The sequence below is a fragment of the Tenrec ecaudatus genome, chromosome 10, assembly GCF_050624435.1.
Source record: "Tenrec ecaudatus isolate mTenEca1 chromosome 10, mTenEca1.hap1, whole genome shotgun sequence".
Classification (NCBI taxonomy): domain Eukaryota; kingdom Metazoa; phylum Chordata; class Mammalia; order Afrosoricida; family Tenrecidae; genus Tenrec; species Tenrec ecaudatus.
This window is the reverse complement of record NC_134539.1, coordinates 134076771-134101427: the sequence shown is the minus strand read 5'-3', so window position 1 is coordinate 134101427 and position 24657 is coordinate 134076771. Positions and strand designations below refer to the sequence as shown.

General features: G+C 39.5%; 1 protein-coding gene across 1 annotated transcript in view; it reads left to right on the top strand.

Moving 5' to 3' along the window:
- Window positions 1–24657, top strand: part of NPEPPS (aminopeptidase puromycin sensitive) — an 88844-nt gene that overhangs the window by 49467 nt on the left and 14720 nt on the right. Inside the window, exons 4-14 of the mRNA XM_075561716.1 lie at window positions 7697–7818; window positions 11829–11936; window positions 13361–13561; window positions 14012–14108; window positions 14221–14254; window positions 15208–15322; window positions 17694–17858; window positions 18840–18944; window positions 19318–19378; window positions 21624–21733; window positions 24000–24063. Of these exons, the coding sequence (XP_075417831.1) occupies window positions 7697–7818; window positions 11829–11936; window positions 13361–13561; window positions 14012–14108; window positions 14221–14254; window positions 15208–15322; window positions 17694–17858; window positions 18840–18944; window positions 19318–19378; window positions 21624–21733; window positions 24000–24063 (1182 nt within the window). The remainder of the gene's footprint in view (window positions 1–7696; window positions 7819–11828; window positions 11937–13360; window positions 13562–14011; window positions 14109–14220; window positions 14255–15207; window positions 15323–17693; window positions 17859–18839; window positions 18945–19317; window positions 19379–21623; window positions 21734–23999; window positions 24064–24657) is intronic.

Here is a 24657-nt window from a genome sequence, read left to right as displayed (position 1 = left end):
AGGGGAAGGGGAAAGGAGGGAGCAAAGTGGAGCCAATACCAAGGACTCAAATAGAAAGTAAATATTTTCAAAATAATGATGGCAATATCTGTACAAATAAGTGTGATACAGTTAATATATGGATTGTTATAAGAGCTGTCAGTGGAGGTAGAGTGGGGTGGAAAGGGGGAACCGATTACAAGGATCTATATGTAACCTCCTCCCTGGGGGATGGACAACAGAAAAGTGGATGAAGAGGATGTCCGACAGTGTAAGATATGACAAAATAATAATAATTTATAAATTATCAGGGATTCTTGAGGGAGGGGGAAGCAGGGAGCGAGGAGAAAAAATGAGGAGCTGACACCAAGGGCTCAAGTAGAAAGCAAATGTTTTGAGAATGATGATGGTAACAAATGAACAAATGTGCTTGACTCGATGGATGTATGGGTTGTGATAAGAGTTGTATGAGCCCCCAATAAAATGATTAAATAAAATAAATGATTTAAAGCTGTAAGGGATGGAGGGAGAAAATGAACTGATGTCAGGAGCTTATGTGGAGAGCAAATGGTTTGAGAAAGATGAGGGTAACAAATGTACAAATGTGTTTTGTATGGTTGATGTATGTATGGATTTTGATGAGTTCTATGAGCCCCCAATAAAATGCTTTTTTTAAAAAAAGCTGGAAGAGCCCCCAATAAAATACTCTTTTTAAAAAAAAAAAAAAAAGGCTAAACATAGAATTACCGTATGATCCACCAGTTGGACTCCTAGATACATATCCACCCAAAAGATTGGAAAATGAGGACCGAAGTAGATAATTGGTGGAGGCATCAGAAGAAGGTGGAAAGAATGCAGTCACCATATCAAAAAGAACTAGTCGAGCTTCCACTGCACATGCGCAAGAACTAAGGGTGCTGAAGGACCGAAAGCTTTAGCCAAAACCAACACCAAGATCCAGGAATTGATGGAATACCAATGGAAATATAAGCTAACAAAGCACTGAAAATACCAACTTATGCCAGGAAATCTGGAAGACAACTACTTGGCCAACTGACAGAGATCCTTATTTATACCCATTCCAAAGGTGACCCAACAGAATGCACAAACTGTTGAACAATATCAGTGATATCACATGCAAATAAAATTTTGCTAAAGGCCAACAGGAATTGCAGCAGTACATGGATAGGGAATTGCCAGACGTTCCGACCGGATTCAGAAGAGGACATGGAAGAGGAGGTCATTGCTGATGTCAGGTGGATCTTGGCTCAGAGCAGAGGATACCACAAATACGTTTACTTGTGTTTTATTGACTAATCCAAGGCATTCGACTGTATGGGTCATAACAAACTGAATAACCTTGGAAAGAATGGGAATCCCAGAACTCTGCACATGGACCAAGGCAATTGTGCAACAGAAGAAGGGGACACTACATGGTTTAAAGTCATGAAGATGTGTATTTTAGGGTTTTTTCTTCTCACCATACTTAATCAATCTGTGTGTTGAGCAGATCATCAGAGAAGCTGGATTATGTGAATAAGGATTCAATGTCAAGATTGGTGGAAGGCTGATTAACAACCTGTGATGTGCAGACAGCTCAACCTTACTAGCTGCAAGGGAGGAGAGCCTGAAACTGACTGACGAAGACCAAGGATTGCCGTTTTCAATATGGATTACAACTCAGTGTAACGAAGACCAAAGCCCTCTCAACTGGGCCAATAGGTACATGATAAATGGAGAGAAGGTTGAAGTTGTCAAGAATTTTGTCTTGCTTGAACCCACAATCAATGCTCATAGAAGCAACAATCAAGAAATCCAAACACTTCATAAGGTAAATCTGCCACATGAGACCTTTTTAGGGTATTGAAAAGTAAGACTGTTTGTTTCAGGACTAAGGTGTGCCTAACCCAAGCCGTGTTAAAATTTTCATTTGCTTCATGCATGTGAAAGTTGGACACTATGGAAAACCAAAGAAGAACCGAGGCAGTTGAATTGTGCTGGCAAAGAATATTGAAAGTACCGTGGATGGCTAAAAGGACCAACAAGTCTGTCTGGCTGTAAGAAGAACGGCTAGAATGCTCCTTGGGGGCAGAGATGGTTAATCTTAGTCTAACATGCTTTGGACATACTGTCAAGAAAAAACAGTCCCTGAAGGAAGGACATTATGCTTGGTCAAGTAGGGGCAGCAAAAAGAGATAGGTCCTTAACAGGGTGGATTTATTGACACAGTGACTGCAGTACTGAGCGCAGACATAGGAGCAATTATGAGGACGCATAGGAGCAGGCAGGTTTTGTTCTTTTGTGCACAGACCGTGGGAGGGTCTAATAACAACAAGTAGATATACACTAGTACTCATTGTTGCACTGTTTACAATAGATAAAAGGTAGAAACTAGTCAAATGCCAACAGATAAAGAAACTATAGTGTCTGTGTGTGTGTGTGTGTGTGTGTGTGTGTGTATGCAATGAAATACTACACAGTCCAAAAAGTTTTAATATATGTTAGGACACATGAGTCTTAAAAATGTGCTGAGTGAAATTTTAGACACAGAAGGACAGATTGTGTCATTTCAGTTCTGGAATATCTGGAATGGCAAGTATACTGCCAGAGGTGAGTGCAAAAAGGAAAAGGGGCGTCAGTGATTAAGGTACCTTGTTTGTGGCTCAGGGTAAGGAAAATTTGGAAATTTTCTACTACATGTTCAACATGGTGAACAATAATGTCACCAAATTAATTGAACATGTAAAAATGGTTGAAATGGTAAATGTTATAATTTTAAAAACTGGGTGGGTTGGGAGTCTAAAAATTAAAATGTGAAAATAGAAATTCCTCCTCTGACTCCTTTCGTTTCCATTGTCTGGTGCATTCTTCTAGAAATATTCTGTGCCTACATAAGTGTATGTGTACATTTTATACATGCATGCATAATCCACAGATAGCATCACACACCTCAGTGGCTTTCAACAAGTATTTCCTGCTTACATGCTGGCCACAAAGACTGCTGGTGATCATCGGCAGCCACGCCACAAACTGTGGTCCTCTGCTCGGCTCAGACGTTTCTCATTCCAGGACCCTTCGTGAAAAAGCAGCCGCTATCTGTAATATGTTATCACCCTGACCAAGGGCAGAAGCTCGGGGATGGGGACAGAGCCAAATCACAAAGACACATTTCAAGCTTCTGTATGGATGGTGTTACACTCCCTACCCTAGATTTCAAGACCAGCACACCAGGCCCAATGGCAGTCTGCTGTCTGTGTAAAGATTGCCTTGGCACACTGTGGACCTGCTCTAGTCTGCCTTACAGGGGCTCACACACTCGGTTTGGGGTTTTTGTTTTGTTTTAATTTAACATTACAGATGATTTATATGTGTCTGTGAATTAGATACACGTGGGTAATATAAATATTTTATATTCTTTTTCATTGCATTGTGAATATATAGGTAACAAAACACTTGCCTTTACTGCAGTTGTCACATGTACAGTTAATTGCATACCTACAAAATTTTAAGCATAATTTTTATTGACCACTTGATCTGTGCTAACTACTGTTCCAAGTGCATCATACACAATTATTTCCCCTTTATCAAGTAACTAAAGTTAACTTGCACAAAGTCACATAACTTAATTGGCAGAGTTGTGATTTGGACCCAAGCAGTTCATCTCAAGAATCTGCACTTTTAACCAACACTCTCTTCTTAAAGATTATTGAAAATATTATATAATATAATTTTTCTTAATTATTAAAGATAGTTAAGAATATATATAAGAGGGTACCCACCCCCAAAAAACAGAATTGTGCTGGGCTGAATGAAGTTTTCATAGTATGCATTTTTCATGCTAGGCAATCATCCAGCAGCTCGCTCGGAGTTACTGCATCCAGCAGCAGGGCCTGGGTAGGTTCTCTCTGGTCACAGTGAATTTTTTCATAAAAAGCAGTTTCGCTTGAACCTTGTGAGAGCCGATTTAAGAGAACAGCGTGCGGCTATGAAGTTTTGTTTCCTTCTTAGGAAAAATGCTGCAGAAACTGTTGTGATGTTGAACACAGCTTACAAGGACAGACCTCCTTCTGGATGTCCCATCAGTTTCCCAAATGGACAAAATTGCTGACTTGTAGTGCACTTGGAGTTCACTACACCAGGTCAGACTGTTCATCAAGCTTTCTATTTTGAGGTTCTGGAAAGATTGCGTAACAGTGTGTGACAAAAAGATCTAATTTGTGGCAGACGGGACTGGGTTTGCCATCTTGACAATGCACCTGCTTACGCAGCCACCTCAGTGTGCCAGTTTTGGGCAAAAGCTAGCATTCCTCTCTTGCCCCACATACTTAACTCACCTGACCTTGCTCCATGTGACTGACTTCTTTTTATTTCCGTGAGTAAAAAGGGACATGAGAGTACAGCATTTGATAACATAGAAGAAGTGAAGAAAAAAATGAGGGAGGTGCTGTCAGCTATTCAAACAGATGAGTTTGAAAAATATTTCAAAGAATAGGATCCCAGATTTGATAAATATAAGGCAATAAGATGGTTTTGTTAAAAAAAATTTAAGTACATGACTTTGAAAACAAAAATCCGTTTGTTTTTTGGAACCCCCTCGTATATGTATGTATTTTGAAATTCAAAAGTTAGCATTGTGGAAATTTTGTTGGCTATTCTATTGCGGTCTTCCTCCCTCAGCTCCACTCCCCAGAAGCAACTAGTTTTCTTGTATTCTTCCCAAACTAAGCCATGCTGCTAAAAACATCTGTGTATAAATATGCTCGTAAGAACACACACACACACACACACTGTATATGCTTGTGAATAAGCCAAGTTGTTCAACATATTTTTTGGACCAAAAACAAAGGCCCTTTTTTCTTAAACATTACTTTACAACCATGTGTGCAGGCATAGCTCAAGCCTGAACCAGCTCCAGAGGAGTCTAGGCCACGCTAGGCCCACCATCGTCACCCTTAGGTGGGGACCCAGCTAGGTAGGTGTTCAACACATTTTAAATGCCGTTTTTGTGGTAAAATTAGGTGCCTCAGCTAGTACTCAGCTTGGCTTATACTCGAGTATATACAGTATATATGTCATGTTATACATAATATTCTGCGTCTTTTATATAAGAATGGTTTCATTCTTGATAAGGACTTTACTGCAGGCAACCTAAATCATTAAATTTTAATAAAAATAGGAAAATGATCATTATTAAAACACTGCATTTTAGCTAATATAGTTAGAATAGAATAATTTGATTGAAAGTCTGACTTTCATGTTTCCCCAATGTTCTTTGAGTCAAAATTATATAGTCATTCTTTAAGAATGAAATTGTAGTGTTTTCAAATGTTACTAGGCTAAAAGTGATCTTCTGATTGAGTATACTTTGAGGCCTCATCAAATATAACAATTATTCTATCATATAGCCTCGTACACATGTGAAAGTTGGACACTGAATTTAAAAAAACCAAGAAGAATCAATGTGTTCGAATTATAGTGCTGATGAAGAGTACTTAAAGTACCATGGACTGCCCAAAGAACAAGCAAATCTTGTCCTCCTTAGAGGCAAGCATGGTGAGACTTCATCTCACGTACTTTGGATATGTTACCAGGAGAGACCAGACCCTGGAGAAGGACATCATGCTGGTAGAGAGACAGCGAAAATGAGGAAGGCTCTTGAGAAGATGGATTGACAGTGTGGCTGCACAATAGGTTCAAACATAAGAACAATTGTGAGGATGGTGTAGGACTCAGTGGCTCTTAGTTCTGTTGTGCATAGGGTCACTGATTCAGCACCAATGGGAAGGCACCTAGAACAGCCAAGTAAAACTGAAATTAGGAACATTCTAGGGCAGTGGTTAGGTTACCATAATTATTTTGAAGGCTAACAACCTCAGAATTGGTGATTTAGTGTCTTTGCAGTGAGTGACATTACTATCGAGAAAAACTAGAAAGTATTAACCCTTTGAAGAACGAAAATCATAAGGGTCATAAGAAGCGACACCAAAGCAAAAACTTTTGCTCCCTTTTTTTTTTTTGAAAATTTAAAAATTTTTCTCCCTTTTCATATAAATAGATCTTTGATTTTGCAACACTTTAGCAGGCTCCTTAAGTTTCGCATTAAAGCATTTCAAGATCTATTCCAGATTTTACAACATTACAGTTTCCTCAGTTTTAAACACACCATTTTGCCAGTTTGTTACACTGGGTTGCTATGATACTGGAAGCTAAGTCACTGGGATGTCAGATACCAGCAGAGTTTCCCACGGTGAAAGAGAAAAGTTTTCAGTGGCTCTTCCATACAGGGAACAAGCTGCAAAGAAAGGAATAGGTTATCCGCTTCTGAGTGACAAGCCCCTGAGACCCTTATGAGTACCACTGGGGCATTGTCAGTGCAGGGAGATGAGCAAGAACTGCGCCTTCAAGTAGAGTCTCTCTACTATCATGTTCCTAAAAGGACACCTGCCCCAATTAAGGAGGCACCCTTTATTCCTCTCTCCTCCACTCAGCCTTTCAGGTTCTGTATTTACAGTTACTACCCAGCAGTCTGTTTCCTTTATTTAAGAAAACACTGTCATATTCCAGCAACCACAAGTGTACTTCGTTGTGTTATGCAGTATGTCCTAGGCCCCCTCATAATTACTTGAAGAATTTGTCACTTCAGTGAGGCTTTTGCTTCAGGGAACTGACTTTTTAATTTGCAATCACTTTCAGAACCAGTTGAGGCACATAAAAAAATCAGTTTGATTACTTCAGAGACAGACTTTGTTGTATAGTTGTAGTAGATATTTGACTTGTTGGACTCCCAAACACTAGATTCTGTTATAAGTAGGCACTGTTATAAATAGGCACTTTAAAATGATCAATTAGAGTGAGCATTTTTCTGTTTTTGTGTGATTTGATTTGCAAACTGTAGAGTTGGATCATTGATTTGTCTTATATCTCAATTCAGCAACTGACCAGAGGATAATAATAATATTCTTTTTACTTTTCTTAAAGTACATTTACTCACAAACAACTCATATTTTGTCTAAATTGGTTTACTCTTCTATAAGAATATAATACATATTCAGGTTATATTTTATCAATGTTTAATAATTTACTTTAAACATTTTTAATATGATCAGGTTTCACATCATTGAGGTATTTGTAAAACTTGGTTTTATGCACTGTTGCTGATCAAATCTTCATAGAGTATGGGATTCATGTTCTTTGGATTGAATTAATGTTCTCTTGTCTTAATGTTAGAGTAACTGACTACATTTCTTTTCCTATGCATGAAGTTGGCTAAGAGATAAAGATAAATGAAGTGTAATATGTAATTGACAGAAAAGCATGAATATTGGATTAGCATATGCCTAAATTTTTATTCCTTCCTTGTTATTTCCTAATTGTGTGAATTTGAACAAGTTAGTAAACTCTTCAGTCTGTCAGTTTCCTCATAAAAAATAGGGACCTACTTCCAAGTTTATAAATATTTATATGGGAATTTTAGTATATGTAATCGTATGGGTCACATACTTAGTGTTAATTCATTTTCTTACTTGTTTTTTAATCTTCATGTATTGCTGATTTTCTAAGTATTACAGTAACATGGTGGCTCCATTGCAGAAGTATTTGAGAGAAGAATGATTTGAACATTATAAATTTAATCTAATGCAGTATCTTGAGGCCTTACGTTCCATAACTTACACTTAGCATTTCTGTAAAATTGGTCTTCATTTATCTTCCCTCACAGGTACAGGAACCTTGAAGATAGATTTTGTTGGCGAGCTGAATGACAAAATGAAAGGTTTCTATCGGAGTAAATACACCACCCCTTCTGGAGAGGTGCGCTATGCTGCGGTCACTCAGTTTGAGGTAAGACTGTTTGTCTCAAATACTGTACTTTTAGAATCTCAGCATTGTGAGAAAGGCGGCATTGGTTGCAGGGATGGTTATTTTGTTGTTTGGGATGATTATTTCAAGCCAGGCGTTTTTAGCTATGGTTATTACCATAATTTTGGAATTTTTACCTTGTGTTCAGCCAAGTTATATCCTTCTCCAGGAAAGAGGGAATGAGGGTGCAGGTTGGGAACTAGGTATATATAGGTATTTGGACAGAATTTAATTACCTGGATTGCTTTTACACTTCGAACTGTTAAAATTGTAATTATTCATTAGAATCATTCTTTTAGTGTTGACTTCCCTGACTTTCCATAATTTAATACTAATGCTGATATATAGCATTCCTTTGGTTTGATATTTCTTGTATCTTACTATATCACCGTTGTTTTCTTTTGATTTTTGTTATTTCTAGTCCTTGCAAGTTATAAAACTAGTTTAAAATCTAATTGCGGTGCTTTCACGTGTTACATGTACTTGGATTTTTTTCTGTAATTTTCCATATGAATAGCAATTCACTATGGAAACAACTGATGGCATCCATGCCCATATCCCTGGATTGTTTGTTTGACATGGCCTTGAACTTTAGATTGTATTTACTACTTGGAGTATTTTTCTTTCAAGGATTCTATTTTATTTGCTTTATGTTTTATATTGCTTTCACTGTGTTTTAGGTGAAAGTTGACACAGCAAAGTTCCCCTGTCAATACTTGTATATAAAGTGTTCAGTGACACCGGTCATGTTTTCACACCCTGTGTGTCAGCACTTTCCTCATTTCTACCCTGGGTCCCCCATTTCCTTTTGTCTGTTTTTCTCCTTCCTGTTTTGTCATCTTTGCTTTTGGGCAAATGCTATCGTTATTGTGTCTTAAAACTGATACAAGGAACGCATTCCTCTTGGAGGTTACTGGTTTTAAAGTGAGGGCTTATTAACTATTTTCTTAATGGAGGTGCAGTGAGTTAAGCATTGGATTAGTAACCAAGAGTGGTGGGTTGGACCCACCAGCCACTGTGAGCGAGAAAGATGAGACTATGTGCTTCCATAAAGATTGACAGTCTCAGACAGTGATGGTGGTGGTGGGTGTGCGTTTGTGTGTGTGTCCTCAGATCAGAAGGGTCTCTTTGGCCTATATTTTGAAGTTTCCTTCTGTTTTAAAATTGTTGTTAGATAAGGCTAATTGAGAATATCCACTTGTAGAATTGCCCTTGGTTTCTGAAAGCATTCTCTAGAGCTGGTGTTCTCAACCTGTGGATCACAACCCCTTTGGGGGTCGAACGACCCTTTCACAGGGGTCACCAGATTCATAACAGTATCAAAATTACAGTGATGAAGTAGCAACGAACATCATGTTATGGTTGGGGGGTCCCCACCACATGAGGAACTGTCTGAACGGTTCACGGCGTGAGGAAGGTGGAGAACCACTCCTCTAGCGTGAATCCTGCTTTCTTGGTCCTCCCTCAGAATCAGAGGAGATACTCCATAGTTGGCTGTGATATAGGCCCTCTCTTGCTATAATAAATTGAGGACTCACCTTGTTCAACTGTATCCTTACCGTTGAAAAGCTTTTGGCATCTCATTTTGTTAAGGGAATAGTCATAGCTATGATATTTTTTCTCCTTTTGTAGGTAACATGCTTTGCCCTCCCCCCCGCCCTCGGTTATTTGTAAAATTATTTGGCCCTAAAATTTGTAAATATTTTATTAGATTTTTAATTAGTTTTGCATAATTGACATTTTCATGTTCCAATGTGTCATTAATAAAGCAGTTTCCTCATTCTAAATGTGGTTTCTGGCCTTTTTTCGAAGAACATTAGTTTAATAATAGAGTAGCTCGGGTGTCTGAGCCTCCAACGTATCTGTGTTCGCTTTCATCGCTTTGTCCTCTGATGGTTAAATGTTTCCATCTTGTTCTCTACACCATTCATTTCTGTAGCATCAGCTCATTTCTCCCCTGCTGCTGCCTCACTTGAAAGTCTTTTATGCTAGGATTTCTTTCCTGATACTTAAGAAATCTCTGATGCTGTGGGTTTAGCCCGGTACCTGTGGCACTTCTAACCCTGCCAGCGACTCTGGGAGAGAAGGGGCGCTCTCTGCTCCCATTAACCTTTACTGTCAGAAATCCACCAGGGCAGTTCTGCTAGGTTCTCTAGGGTCACTAGGAATTGGAATCAAGTCACTGGCAGTGAATTTGCTTTTTTGGGTGCGTCAGGATTGACTCAGTGGCATTGGGCCTAGGCGTACTTTACTCTTATTTTTTAGATGTCTTAAAGGAGTTTGAAAAAGTTTGTGGAAAACAGAATTACAAGAAAAGTTTCATCTTCCATAAACTTCTTAAAGCCCCTTCATTTTTATTATTTGATGGAATTCATAACTTAATTTCTTTGTACAAACAGCTTTCCAATTTTTTTTTTTGAGAAAACCTTTTCCGAGAAACATGCTTCCTCCCGTTGCTGCACATTTTGACACTTCCTTTCCTGAGACAGAACCCTGACATTGGTTCCATGTTTTGTCTATTTAAGTTTCTGAATCTCTCTTATGTATACCTGTGGGAGTGTTCTTCAGGTGAATGTTGCCTATTTTTAAAATCACTGTATTGGGGCTCTTACAGCTCTTATCACAATCCAGACATAGATCCATTGTATCCAACACATTTGTACATCATTTTTAAAACATTTTCTTTCTACTTGAGCCCTAGATATCAGCTCCTCATTTTCCTACCCCCGCCCATAAACATTGCGTTTTATTGTGCGTTAAGAAAAAGATCCTTTGAGGTAGATCAAATGGGGGCAATTTTGTGTGTGGAATGTGAGCATCGCATGAACCGAATGACCTGTTTGAGTTAATAGTGATGCTCTTTGCCCACTGCTGCCATTCCAGGTAACGAACAAAGCACATTCAAGACTCTGAAAATAGTTTCCCTCTTTTTTTAATTAAATAAAGACCATAGAAACAACCTCTCCTATTTCCCAGCTCTGAATCCTGACAGTGTATTTGTTGATTCTCCGGTGCTCTGTGTTGCATAAGCATTATTGATGAAACCATTTGCGTTATGTTTGAAATGTTGTAATGTTTTAGAAACATCAACATAATTGTATTTTTAACAATTTAAAAGGTGTTAAAGTGTATGCTAACTTTTTAACACTACAAATTAAGATCTGTACCTGTTTCTCGGCCAGGGCTGAGGTGGTGGTGACAGCAAGTACTGTGCTTTGTTTGCTGTCAGCACTGAGGTCTTTGCCTGGACCAAGTAGAAAGTATACGCTGGAATCCCCCCATTTCCCACAGTGCGCTTGACACTGCTCTGCTTTTACAAAAGACAAGCACTTGGTACTTGTTTTTCACTAACTGGAAGAGGGCCAAAGAGGATTTTTGCTTTTACCAAAGAAAAGGGCACAAAGGGAAACTAGCATGGGGCATTAGTTTGCAGGGACCTACTTCGAGGCAGAGTGCGCTCAAAGCAAGGGAGAGAGTGCCCAGCTGCTGGAGGCTTCCAGCAGGGACTTCCTGCCCAGCATTTCAGCTCCCGACACAGGAGCTTTGAATTGTGTCTGTGAGCACTTTCTGGTAGCATTGTTTTGGTTTTATGTGTTGTTTGGTATGATGTAGTAGGATCTGGGACTGCTCAAAAGTTTTTCCAATATAAATTAATGGTAATTACCAAGGGCTCAATAGAAAGTAATTGTCTAGAAAAGAATAATGGCAACACATGTACCAATATGCCTGATACAGTTGATGTATGGATTGTAATAAGAGTTGTAAGAGCCCCCAATAAAAATGATCTCTTAATAAAAATAATTAATGGTAATTTCATCTTTGCTTCATGGCAGTTTGATTAATAGAAAGTTTCACAGGAGTGCTGTACTTTCAGATGGTGTGGGAAACTTGTGTTTGAATAAGTGAACGAGTGAGTAAATGATGAAGGAGAAACGGCTTGTTCATGAAACAGCCTATTAGGTTAACTCAGTATTTTATATTCTCTTATTAAGGCTACTGATGCCCGGAGGGCTTTTCCTTGCTGGGATGAGCCTGCCATCAAAGCAACTTTTGATGTTTCATTGGTTGTTCCTAAAGACAGAGTAGCTTTATCAAACATGGTACGTATGTGTCTGTAAGTATTTTTAAAGTTTTAATAAGCTTGTAGCATATGTAGTTTGCTGATTAGATGGAATAACAAGAAACAGATCTAGAACAATTCTTGATGCTAATGGGAATACAAATGTTAGTTTTCTTTATTTCCAATAAGCCCTATTTTTCTTTTTCCTTACTTGTCTTATTTGGTAGGGTTATTTACATATTTTAGAGATATAAATGTCAAGTTTAATCAGTTATTACCTGGAAGAAAAAAGTCAAGCTTCTTACTAAATGTCAGAAGATATGGGCATGCCATAAAGTGTATTTACCTTGTTGACAAATTGTGTTCCTATAACATGCTCTCTCCATCCATGTCATTGATCTCGTTCATCAAGTAAGCATTGTTCACCCCAGAGTATTCTAGGACGACCTTGGAGTAGCCTGTAACTCTTGCCCTCCTTTTTGGTTGCAGAGAATTTTATGATAGACAGAATGACATTCTCTCAGGAAACTAATATATTAATTTATACTTCAGAGTGGATTAATTCAGATCTTGGAGCCCTGGTGGTGCTTTTAAATAAGCATTGGACTGCTAGCCACAAGGCCATAGATGAGGCTTCCAGGCTCTCTGTTCCTTTGAAATTTACAGCCTCAAAACAAACCAAAAACAAAACGCCACTTGCATTTGAATTGCCTCAGTCACAGTGGGTTTTGGGCTCTTGAGCAAGAATACTAGAGGTTGAGGAACCAAGAACTTGAATAGAGGAAGGAAGGAGAACATCAAAGAGAAATGAAGAATTCAAAAGGTAACATGTAGTCCACGGGTGGTACAAATGGTCAGTGCATTCAGCTGTTGCTGAAAGATAGGGGCTTGGGCAACCGACTTCAGAGAAGCAGCTATGGAGCACTAGGCCACACAGTTATACACTGACACCATCGGACAGTCGTGAGTCAACCATAACTTAAGGCAACAGGGGCTTTTGCTTTGTTTTTAGAGATAAAGTGGAGGATTCTGTGATTTGCACAGAGCCAACCTCGGTACCCACAACTCTACAGAGATCTGCTCTTGTTTGAAATGGCTGATTTTGCATTTACATTTGGTTTTGATTAATGTCTCATCCTATTTCACTTTGAAAGTATTGAGTTCTTTCTTACATCGCTGTACTCCCTGGCATATAAAAGTTTTTTAAAAATTGATTCCATTTACATTCCTGCTGGGTTAAACACTTTAGCCCCCAACTCCTTATGGTATGAGTGCTTTATCAGCTTACTCTCCTTTGAAAAGGAAAGTGCTTGACAGAATAAAAGCCCTGGGTGAATTATAGTAGAGAAATAAGTAGTAATACATGCAGAAGAGAGGCAGTAAAGCCTACAGTTTGGGGTTAGTGTTCGCCCTAGCATATTTAATGTAATTCTGTTTAATTTCCCCTCCTTTTTTTCCCCTAAGAATGTAATTGACCGGAAACCATACCCCGATGATGAAAATTTAGTGGAAGTGAAGTTTGCTCGAACACCTGTCATGTCTACATATCTGGTGGCATTTGTTGTGGGTGAATATGACTTTGTAGAAACAAGGTCAAAAGATGGTGTGTGTGTCCGTGTTTACACCCCTGTTGGCAAAGCAGAGCAAGGAAAATTTGCGTTAGAGGTAAATGTACTTGAAGAGGATTGTTCCAACAGTCTATAACTCCAGGTTGGGGAATTTACATTTCGATCAATTATTAGTCTGGTTATGTATCGTTTAATCTAAAATGCATTGTGCTTCTTTGGTTTTATTTTTAATAACATGCTGGGAATTTCGACCTCGGGGTAGCACTGACAGTTTATAAGATAATGATTAAGGAACATGAATGGAGTTTATCCAGGAAACGGGTGGGAAAGTGTAATTATAGTCTTCACACCAAGTTAAAAGGGGGTAAAGTTGGGCCAATATATACAAAGCCTGGGCTGAGGAGGTCCTTTGGAGGTAGACTCCCGAGGCGGCTCGGTGTCCTGGTGCCTTGAGCTACTTGGGCCTGCAACAGGATTCCTTTGTGGATTTCTCTCCGAATCACAATGAAGTATTTACCACATGACACTTTTGTTTATGCTTTTATAGGTTGCTGCTAAAACCCTGCCTTTTTATAAGGACTACTTCAATGTTCCTTATCCTCTACCTAAAATTGATCTCATTGCTATTGCAGACTTTGCAGCTGGTAAAGTAAATTTCATTTTATTGCTGAATTGTAAGAGTTTTTCTTGAATTTTGTGATTTTTGAGGAATAAAATTTATAAACATCAATAAATGTTTGTATTTATTTTATGAAGGTGCCATGGAGAACTGGGGCCTTGTTACTTATAGGTATGTTAAAGACACATTATCTTTTCAGTCCCTGATTTTATGAGGGCTTTGCCCCTCGAGCCACAGGGGGATGGCTTCTGCTTTATACGCTGTTGTAAATTTTCCTTTCTGTGCACGCTTCAGGAATGCAGCTGGACCTCCTCTGGTGCTACTATCTGAGGGTGTAGAATTTTAAAATGAACATCTGGCATCAGTGGCATTTTTAGATGTATTCTTGGCTGAGTTTCTAATTTCAGTACTTTCTCTTCTTTCCAATAGTTTCATAGTTATTTATCCAGCTTGAAGAACCCTCCCTAATTTCATGTAATTTAGCCAGGTTTTCACATGTCTGTCACCACAATATAAATATGTGGGTTGTGTAATGTTTAAAGTAAGGTCTATAAACACGTTTTTGCCTTCTATTTTCAATTGCTTTCTTAGATGAGCTAAGTTTTGGACAGCCTGCCCAGTGACCTTTCTAGAACCACAGAATGCATCTCTTCCCCTCTCCCCACCCCACCCCCTCTTTTTTATTTATTCACTTTATTGGGAGCTCTTACAGATATTATGACATTCCATAATTCATTCACATCAAGCACTATTGTACAATTGCTACCACAATCAGTTTCAAAACATTTTCTTCTTCTTAAATTCTCTGATGCCAGCTCCCACTCCCCCTTTTTCATGGAAAATATGTCTTCTCTCTCTAGCACTGTAATCTCTAATCCCTTAGACAGAGCTTTTCTAAAAATTCAGGTTGCTGTCCTAGCAACAAACTGATAATTAATCTTCTGTCACCTCTTCCATCTTTTGTTGTGTGCATTATTGGGGCTGCCCAGTCTTCCTGTTTACTGGGCGCGAGTCTTTCACCTTGACCATCAGTGACTGTGTAGAGCCCCCCACTTGAACGTGCCAGCGTCTGTTGCAGTGCTTTTTATTTCACTGTTTAATTTTCTTTTCTTCTTTAAACACAGGGAGACTGCATTGCTTATTGATCCAAAAAACTCCTGTTCTTCATCACGCCAATGGGTTGCTCTGGTTGTGGGACATGAACTCGCCCATCAATGGTTTGGAAATCTTGTTACTATGGTATTTAATATTTTTAAGTGCTCAAATATATTTATCTTCATCCTGAAGCACATTATTTTGGCTACATAATAGTCCAGGCTTGGCTGGAACAATGTGCCAAAAGCGATTGAGTAATAGAAAAAAATTATCTGAAAAGATCCACCCTGTAAATTCTGTTGTGTTGATCAAGAGCTTGCAGACAATCTATAGTTGCTTGTAGACAATCTTGATTCCATAGAAAACACTTAAGTTGACTTAGAATTTCCCTGTAAATGGGTAAAGAAGCCAAGGCAATAGTTTGGGTGAGAACAAGTGATTCCTCTTAAAATGATTGACTCATGCCCTGGTAGTCCAGGGTGATTGTAATTTTTAAATGTTTTTATTCATGTTTATTATTTAGTTTACTAGCTGAAAAAAATAGCCTGATAAATAGTAACCTGATTTTTGATTACTGTAGGTCAAAATGTTCAAAGGGGTTAGTTTTACATTGCTTGAATATTAAGTTGAAATTAGACAATAATAAGAAATGACAGGGCACCTATTAAATATGTTCACAATTGCAGCTGTCCCTCTGCGGGCTTTGTTTCTCACAGCGTTTGCAGTGAAGGATCTCTGCTCGCTAGCTTGACCTTCCACTCTTACTCTGCCTATGTACCTGTGCTGTCTATGGAAGCAATCATCCCAGCAGTCAGGGCTTAAAATCACGGATGCCGGCGAGTTGGGAGCCAGTGAGAACACTTGACAGCATTTTAAGTTCTTGAAGAATAGAACCCAACTTAGATACTGGTTAAATCCACATGGCACTGAAGTAAACAGAAAAGCAAGACAGTCCATCCTTGAAAGGAAAGCCTGGGCTGTCCAGCGTGCAGAAGTCTTCCTTCTGCTGTGGTGCAGGCTTGCTACTGCCTGCCAAGCCGAATGGTTCTGTTCCGTTTGGAGAACACTTTGATTACTTGTGCTGTGTTAAAACCACCAGCAATAAATTTTAGAAGGGGAAATGTGTATGATCATTACCACTTTAAAGCAACCTTTTCCTGGATTTGTAGTACTGGTGGGGCTACATTTATGAACCGGGCTGTAAGCCTACCCAGCACCTCCATGGTAGAAACACCTGGTAGTGTGTTTCTGTGAAGATTAAAGCTTACGACCCCGAGGGAGCAGCCCTGTGCCGTGCCGAGACCCTGAGGAGGCAGAAATGGACCCAGGGCCACCGCCATCAGCAGCTCCTTTCTAACTTTCAGATGTCAATTGTTGCATAAACTGAAATTCCAAAGGCTTCCTAACAGGCCGTATTTAGTTTTGTATCAATGTATCTTTGTGGAAATTACTAGCTACATGACATACAGTACTTAGAATGATAGTCTTGTGTCACTAAATATTAGAAATATTTTATCTTTACAGAATTTTAAAGAACCCCTTTGTTTCGCCATTGCATCGGTTCTTTGGAACTGTCTTGCATTCATATATTGCTTTCTTTTCTTAAGAGATTGAGTCAAGGTTAATGATAATTAGATTGAGGGTTTTTAAAATTTTATCCATGACAGTGTATATCATGACAGTGTGTATCATGACAGTGTATCTCATGACAGTGTGTATCCCTTGTCCATTCTACCCACTGTAAATTCTTATTAACAGGTGAGAATGTTAATATTCCATAAATGTTCAAACTCCATTCATTACTGAACCTACTTATTGCCATGACATTTCTATTAATTTCACACCATCCTTATATCAACTGCACATCCTTTCTAGTTATCTTGGAAGTTGGCCTGTCAATGAACAATGACTTTTCCCAGTCATTGTGGAAATAGTCTTCACGTTTGCCTGCGGACTCTGCTTTTTTTCTTTAGGGTAAAGTCCTTTACTAAAGTACATTTTATATGATAGTATTGCTCATATCTGCCGTGACACATTTCTGCATTCTCTTCCCCTTTCGGCTCCTGTCCTGTCTGCCGCAGGCAGTAAACACTGTGATGTAGGCATGTATTGGTAATGAAGGAGCCCTGGTGGAGTGGTGCTACATGTTGGGCTTCAGTCCACAAAGGACACAGTTCATCCCCACCAGCTGCTCTACAGGAGAAACAGTAAACAGTCCTGAAAACAGTGACCGTCTCGGAAGCGCACAGGGACAGCCCTGCCCTGTCCTCCAGGGTTGCTATGAGTTGGAGGTTTTTTTTTTTTATGTTGGTAATGTCTCCAAGGCATACATCTAATATTACTAGTTGGCATCTCTTTTTAGGTCTCCCCTGCACCCAGAGATGTGAGTTGAATTAGTTCACTGAGTTGTTAGGTTTTGATTATAATGAGGAAGAGACTTAAAGAGTTCTTCAAACACGTAGAAAAGAAATCTTTTAGGTTTATTTTTAACATATTTTCTTCTTTTTTTTTAAAGGAATGGTGGACTCATCTCTGGTTAAATGAAGGCTTCGCTTCCTGGATTGAGTATCTGTGTGTAGACCACTGCTTCCCAGAGTATGACATCTGGACTCAGTTTGTCTCTGCCGATTACACCCGAGCCCAGGAACTTGATGGCCTAGACAATAGCCATCCCATTGAAGTGAGCCCTACTTTCCAATCATTGATAAGTAATAGGATAGAAATACTTAGCACTCTTGAAAAAAGAGAACTTGCTTGAGAGAGTTCATGTAACTGGTGTATATTTTTCACCTTTCCAGTCTTGAAAGTCTAAAATACCTCTAGGGGAGTATTTTCTTTAGGACAGGCGTGATGCAATGTCGGCGGGTCCCCTCGGTGGTCACTGAGTGGTGTGGGAGAGTGAGGCCTGTGTGTCCACTGCTGTGTCAAGACAGTTCTGAACGTCTCCTTTTACTGGTGCCACTGTTTGCTTTCGGGCAAGTTCCAATTCTCTGGACTTAGGCTATCTTAACTGTACTTAGTGTGTGTATATGTTTCAATTTTACCCACTAAAAACTAGAGTTGTAATCTTATGTGAAATATTTAACCAAATCTTATACAACATAGGCCAATATAACTAATGGGGCTTTTCATTTGCCCCCGTTTTTTCTCACCTTGAGCATTAGTAGATCCATAATGACTTTTCTCTTGGCAGAGGTGAACCAGGAGTAGAACCCAGGCCTTAGGACAGCGGTTGTCAACCTGTGGGTCGCGACCCCTCTGGGGGGTCAAACGACCCTTTCACAGGGGTCACCGATTGATAGCAGTAGCAAAATTACAATTATGAAGTAGCAACGAAAATAATTTTCTGGTTGGGGGTCACAACCACATGAGGAACTGTGTTAAAGGGTCGTGGCGTGAGGAAGGTCGAGAACCGCTGCCTTAGGAGATGATAGACGTGCACTCTGTACTCCACGTCACCAGTATTAGTCCACACACTTTTTGAATTGTAGTAACTATTGATTATAGTTAGCTATTTGGTTGTAAGTGTGCTTATTTGAGTAAGCTAAAGGCAGAAAAGTATCTTACGAGTTAGAAGGGTTTTCCTAGAAAGCGTTTTATGTAATTCAGTGTTACAGGCTGTGTGCTTCCTGTCATAACCCTGAACCACACTGTCTGCCAGGTCAGTGTGGGCCACCCTTCTGAGGTCGATGAGATCTTTGATGCGATATCCTATAGCAAAGGGGCGTCTGTCATCCGGATGCTGCACGACTACATTGGAGATGCGGTAAGGAAGGCATTTAGAAATCCTCCACGCTGGAGTGTTTGCTTTTTTTTAATTGTATTTGGAATCAGTTCCTAGATCGTTTTCCTAGAAGAACATTATTATCATGTTTGACTTGTCTTCCAGTTTTTAATTTTGATTTTATATTGACTAAGGGTTTCTTAGATAAATGATGGGCAAATATGTTAGGACGCAGGGATGGGAGAGAGTGTAATACTGTATGGCAAGCTGTAGAGAAGGCACAATTCTTAAAAGGCAGTATTTTAACTAACACTTAGATAATTTGAAAAAATAATCCTTTTAAGTACTAACATGAAAATGTACTGTAAATTGTGAGACTTGATTTTCTTGCATTTAAAAACTTGTTTTTTCTCAGGACTTTAAGAAAGGAATGAACATGTATTTAACCAAGTTCCAGCAGAAGAACGCAGCCACAGGTAACCTACAGCACCCTGACGCAGCGCCGAGGAGGGAAGAGTATTGACTCTGCGGGAGGGCCATGCTCTTTCCTAGATGCAGTCATTGGCCGGACGCAAATCGGTTGGGGTGGGGGGGAGGCTCTCTTACCTTTCTCGAGCGGGTTCTTTATTTCTTTTCTGTTTTTAGAGATTGGCCCATTTTATTTAGTAATACCATAAAAAAAAATTTAACATGTGGTTTATAATTTTTTGGATTGTGGAATCAGTAAAACAAAATGTGTAAGAGTTGTTTGATTGTAAAAAAGGAGCCTGACTTGGAATTTTGAGTTCTTTGGTCAACAAAAATACTTCCCCAAGAAACAAACTCATTGCCATTGAGTCAATTCTGTCTCATAGCGGCTCCATAGAACAGGGAAGAACTTCCCTTGTGGGTTTCTAAGACATCTTTTCACCACCGTAGAAATCCTCAACTTCCCCCCACGGTTTCAAACTGCGGACCTTGTGGTTTGCAGTATTCACTACCCAACCAGAGCTCCTTCAAAAGATAAAAAAGTTTATGGCAATTTGTATTTAACAGAAGGGCTAAGGTTCAAGCCAGTGTATCATCATGGCCCACCCCCACCCAAAAAACCATCCTGCTTAGTTTGTACAACGTGGAGATCTGTTTGGTTCCTTCACCTCCCTGGGGTAATCCCCAGTGTGGCTCAGGGTACGTGTTCAGTGTGTAGTACAGTTTATCATGCCTGGGATGGCTACTAGAGGACGACAATGAGTGACTTCTTAAGAATTACCGGCCTACAATATAAAACAACAGATTTTATGCAAAAAAAAATGTACCGCTTTGGGTACAAAGTTACTGACATAATTAGACCACCAGGGAGGTTTAAAGCAGGGGTAGGGGAACATGTGCTTTTGCCTACTTTGTAAGTCTTCTCTATGAGTGAGGAGTCCCAGTAACTCAGGTGCTCAGCTGCCAGCCAGTGGTTGGACCTCACTCACCTGTCTATGGGGGAAAGAAAGGTGTAGCAGCTGTGTCCGTAGAATAGACAGTCTTGCCAACCCCAGGGGAGCAGATCCACTCTGTCCTCCATAGGGTCGCTGTGACTTTCAACCAACTTGACTGCAATGGGCTTGGTGTTCTGGGTGTGTATGTATATTTATGTGCTTCTTCAATTATAATTTGTGTGCTAACTGCAGTCTATTAAAATACTTCTAAAAAATAAAATGCTTCTAAAGCAGTAAGCTAGGGGTGGGGCCTGGAAGTTTGCACTTCTGAAAGTTCTTAGGTGAAAGGAGTGATGCTGGTTCCTGGGCATGTGCCATGTAACAGATCTTACATTTAATGTGGAGAAGACACTCGGCAGAGAGTATGTATGTCTCTTACCATCCATTGTTCTCATTCTCTTACAGGAGCTCTAACATCCTGGCATCCTCTGTCCTTCTGCAGAGGCCTCTTAACTCATTGATTCTTGCCTGCCCCCTATCTCTTTAGTTGTAGCTCTCCCATTAAGTTAGAGTTACCTTTTTTATATGTGAATATCTAATTGCATTAGACCTTTCTGATTGAAAGTTCTTGAGAGGCCTCATTTTGTTCATGGTGAAATCTGTGCTTCTTTGTCAGACTTCACACACCTTAGCCGCCCGCCCGTCCCTGCTCCCTCCTACACGCACCTTCCATTCTTCAGCCTTCGTGAACATGCTCTGATGGCTCATTTTGTCTTTCTCGTATGTATTCTGTCCACTTGGAATGCCCATGTCTAGTAAACAACACTTATCTTCTAAGTACAAGACAAAAGTCACCACTTTTGAAGCTTTTATTTTCCTCGGTGTGCCATTTTCTCACATTGTACACGCTTACTACATACATGTATTCTGCTACTTTATTATCACATTGTGTTATATTGCTGTTTTACTTTCTACCACATGTGGTATGTGACTCTGAATTTTATTTCAGCCTCATCAACATAAAATATCGTTAACTTCTGTTCATTGACTTGAGTGTAATGGTTTTCTGAACTATTTATTAGTGATGTTGACCCAGCGTTCCCTTTCTTCTTGTTTGTAATAACCTGTCTCATCTGTTACAAGAGCTCACTTAATGGTGGGGCAGTAGGGGTCATTTTTCCCGCTGTTGTTTCCAAGCTTGAAGGAACTGAAGGGTGAGTCGGCATGACAATGCCGCCGTGTGGGGCTCAGTATGTTGCTGGTTGTTGGGGAAAATGGTGTGTAAACATTTGAGGTTTCCATTGTGTTTGCTTTCTAGAGGATCTCTGGGAAAGTTTAGAAGATGCTAGTGGTAAACCCATCGCTGCCGTGATGAACACCTGGACCAAGCAAATGGGATTCCCTCTCATTTACGTGGAGTCAGAACAGGTACACTGAAACAGAGCCCTTCCGCTTGTTTGATAGTATATTTTATAAAATTCAGTAAACACTATGAAATTTGTTTTTTCTACTAGTTTTTTCTTTCTTTTCTACTAGTTCTACGTGACATTTAAACCAATTTGCTTTTACTGTTTTCTCAATGACTGTGCAATAAACTATTTGCTTTCCACATCGTTAAAAAGCTACATATTATAGTAGAAATAGGATCCCTGGTAGTGCAGCTGGTTAAGCATTGGGCTGCTAGCCCACTAGCTACTCCACAGAAGATGGGACTGTCTGCTTTCCTAACGATGTTCAGTCTTGGAAACCCTAGTGGGCACTTCTCCATCCTGTAGGGTTTCTATGAGTCCAAATTGACAGTGGGTTTGTTTTTGTTGTATTCTTTTTTGTTTATTTTTATTATAGTAGAAAATAAAATATTCTCTGTTACTACTGTTTCAAAGGAAAAGCTGTAAAATTGTTGATATCTAAGAGGAAACTTCAAAAAGTTCATGGAGAAATTTCTCTTCATTTTGATACTGCCGCTAATAAGCCATTTAAACCATTGGGTTTATTTTAGGAATGCTACTTCAAGGTTTTACTTTGTCTTTTGTTGTTGTTGGTTTGTTTTTCTTTTTTTAATCATGTTACTGGGGGCTCATTCAACTCTTATCACAATCCATTCATCCATTGTGTCAAGCACATTTGTGTATTTGTTGGCCTTATCATTCTCAGAACCCGTTTTTTTTCTTTCTACTTGAGCCCTGGGCATCAGCTCCTCATTTCCCCCTCCCTGCCGCCCTGCTGTCTTTATTTTGATGTTTGTGTTGCAGGCACAGCAGACTCACCCATCTTCTGCTCTAGTCGCAATCTTGTCTGTGTGCTCAAGTTCTGTAAGGCAAGACGGGCTCTGCAACGTGGCAGTTTGATTATGATCTACTTCTCATCTTTCATTTCCTAATGTCAGCATTTTGCTTTAACTTGTGTTTTATTTGTAAATCTTTTGTCGATTAGGAAGTCTGACAGCTGTAGGTCCCCTAGTGCTCACTTCACAGCCATTGTGCCCCCACTCTCGTTTTCTTGTAATATTTTAACTATCTCTTGTTGTTGTTAATTTTGTACCCATGAAGGCCATGATTCAGTTTTTAGTTAACCAACTGTAAATCCATGTCTTGTGATAGACTTATTTATGGGAGAAAAACATTTCACTTTTAACAGTTTCACTAACGTACAATTCACATATCACACAGTTAAGTGGTGTTGATACATCAGAAAGCTGTACAGTCACCACCATAGTCAATTTGGGGTTTCTCTGTGCTGCCTTCTAAAAAAATCTAAGATATGGCAAATAATAAATGAAACTTAAGAGATCGATATTGTTGAAATATTTTTCCAGCATAGCATTGTTATACATAGCTTTTGTAGTTATGTATGGTTTTTCACATCTACTACTTTTATGTGTGTTTGACTACAAAGGCCATCTTTCAAAGGTTTTTCCTCCTCCATTGTTTACCAAACCCCTAAAATTAACTCTGAGAGCCACATACTAAGCTAATGTTGTCACGCTGGAAAGTATTGGCGACTCAATGTTATGTATAAAAACTCCAGTGCATGTTTTTTTTTTAATTACTGGTTACTGACTGCCCTGTTGAAAGGACAGTGCTGGTGGTATCTGGGCTCCACATCAGGCTGGTAACTGCCAGGCCGGCAGTTTGACACCACCCACCGCTCCAAGGGAGCAAGATGAAGTGGTCTAGTCTGGTCAAGAGAAAGCCCCAGGAGCAGTTTACCCCATCCTTTGGGTTACTATGAATTCTTAAAGCTTTTAGAAATTTTTTCTCATCCCTATGTCAGATTTTTTTTTACACTATCTTTTGAAGGGCCATATTATGCAGAACCTGACCTCTTGTTCACAGTGTTACATCTTAAGGGCTAAATGCAAATGGAGACAGCTCCCATTCTGTTGTGCTATCTTCATTACCTTGCATTTTCCCTATTCAGGAGCTTTGCTAGTCAGATGAAAGTTTGCTGGGGAGGGGAGGGGGGTGCAGAGAAGCCCAGACCAAGGGTTCAATAGAAAGTAAATGTCTAGAAAAGAATGAAGGCTACATATGTACAAACATGCCTGATTCAGTCGGTATATGGATTGTGTTAAGAATTGTATGAGCCCCACAATAAAATGACTTAATAAAAAGTCTGCTTGTCACAAAAATGCTGCACCCCACCTCCTTTGTCCCTTTACAGTACTACTGTAGCCTTTCTTCTGCTTCTTTAGGTAGAAGATGACAGAGTACTGAAGTTGTCCCAAAGGAAGTTCTGTGCCAGTGGACCTTATGTCGGTAAGCTAATGGCTATGAGTGAGATCTGAACATTGAATTTGAATTATCTCCCAGGAATGTTCCAACTAATAGGAAACAGTTTTCCATTTTTTATACTTCTAATAGAATCCATTAAAAGCAGAGAAATAATAATGGAATAAAAAGGAAAACTAGGGGATCAAGAAAAGGTGCTCTTGAACTGTGTAGTGATTTGTCACAGTCTTGGGTTTTTGATTCCTGGTCTCTGTATTTTTAGAGGCTAGAAGAATTGGAGAAGGGTTAGGAACACCCACAAAGTCATTTCTCCAGCCTTAATCCCGGAGAGAGGACTGATTTATTTTGGATAGGGTCTGAGTCAAGCCCAGTGATGATTTAGGTGTGATGTACCAGTCGTTGTGCTGAGCACCTTCAACTGGCCATTCTTGTGTGTTCTCCCCAACCCTGAGTCAGATTATGTTTTCATGTTCCACCCATCGAGATCTAATACGCTTTATTGACATTATGAGGGACAGCCTTTCACACTGGGCCTCCCTGTGCATTGAAAGTACTCTTGTAATAAATATGTCTGACAAGTCAGATGACAGACTCATTATCTAAACAAATCCTTAAGTGTCG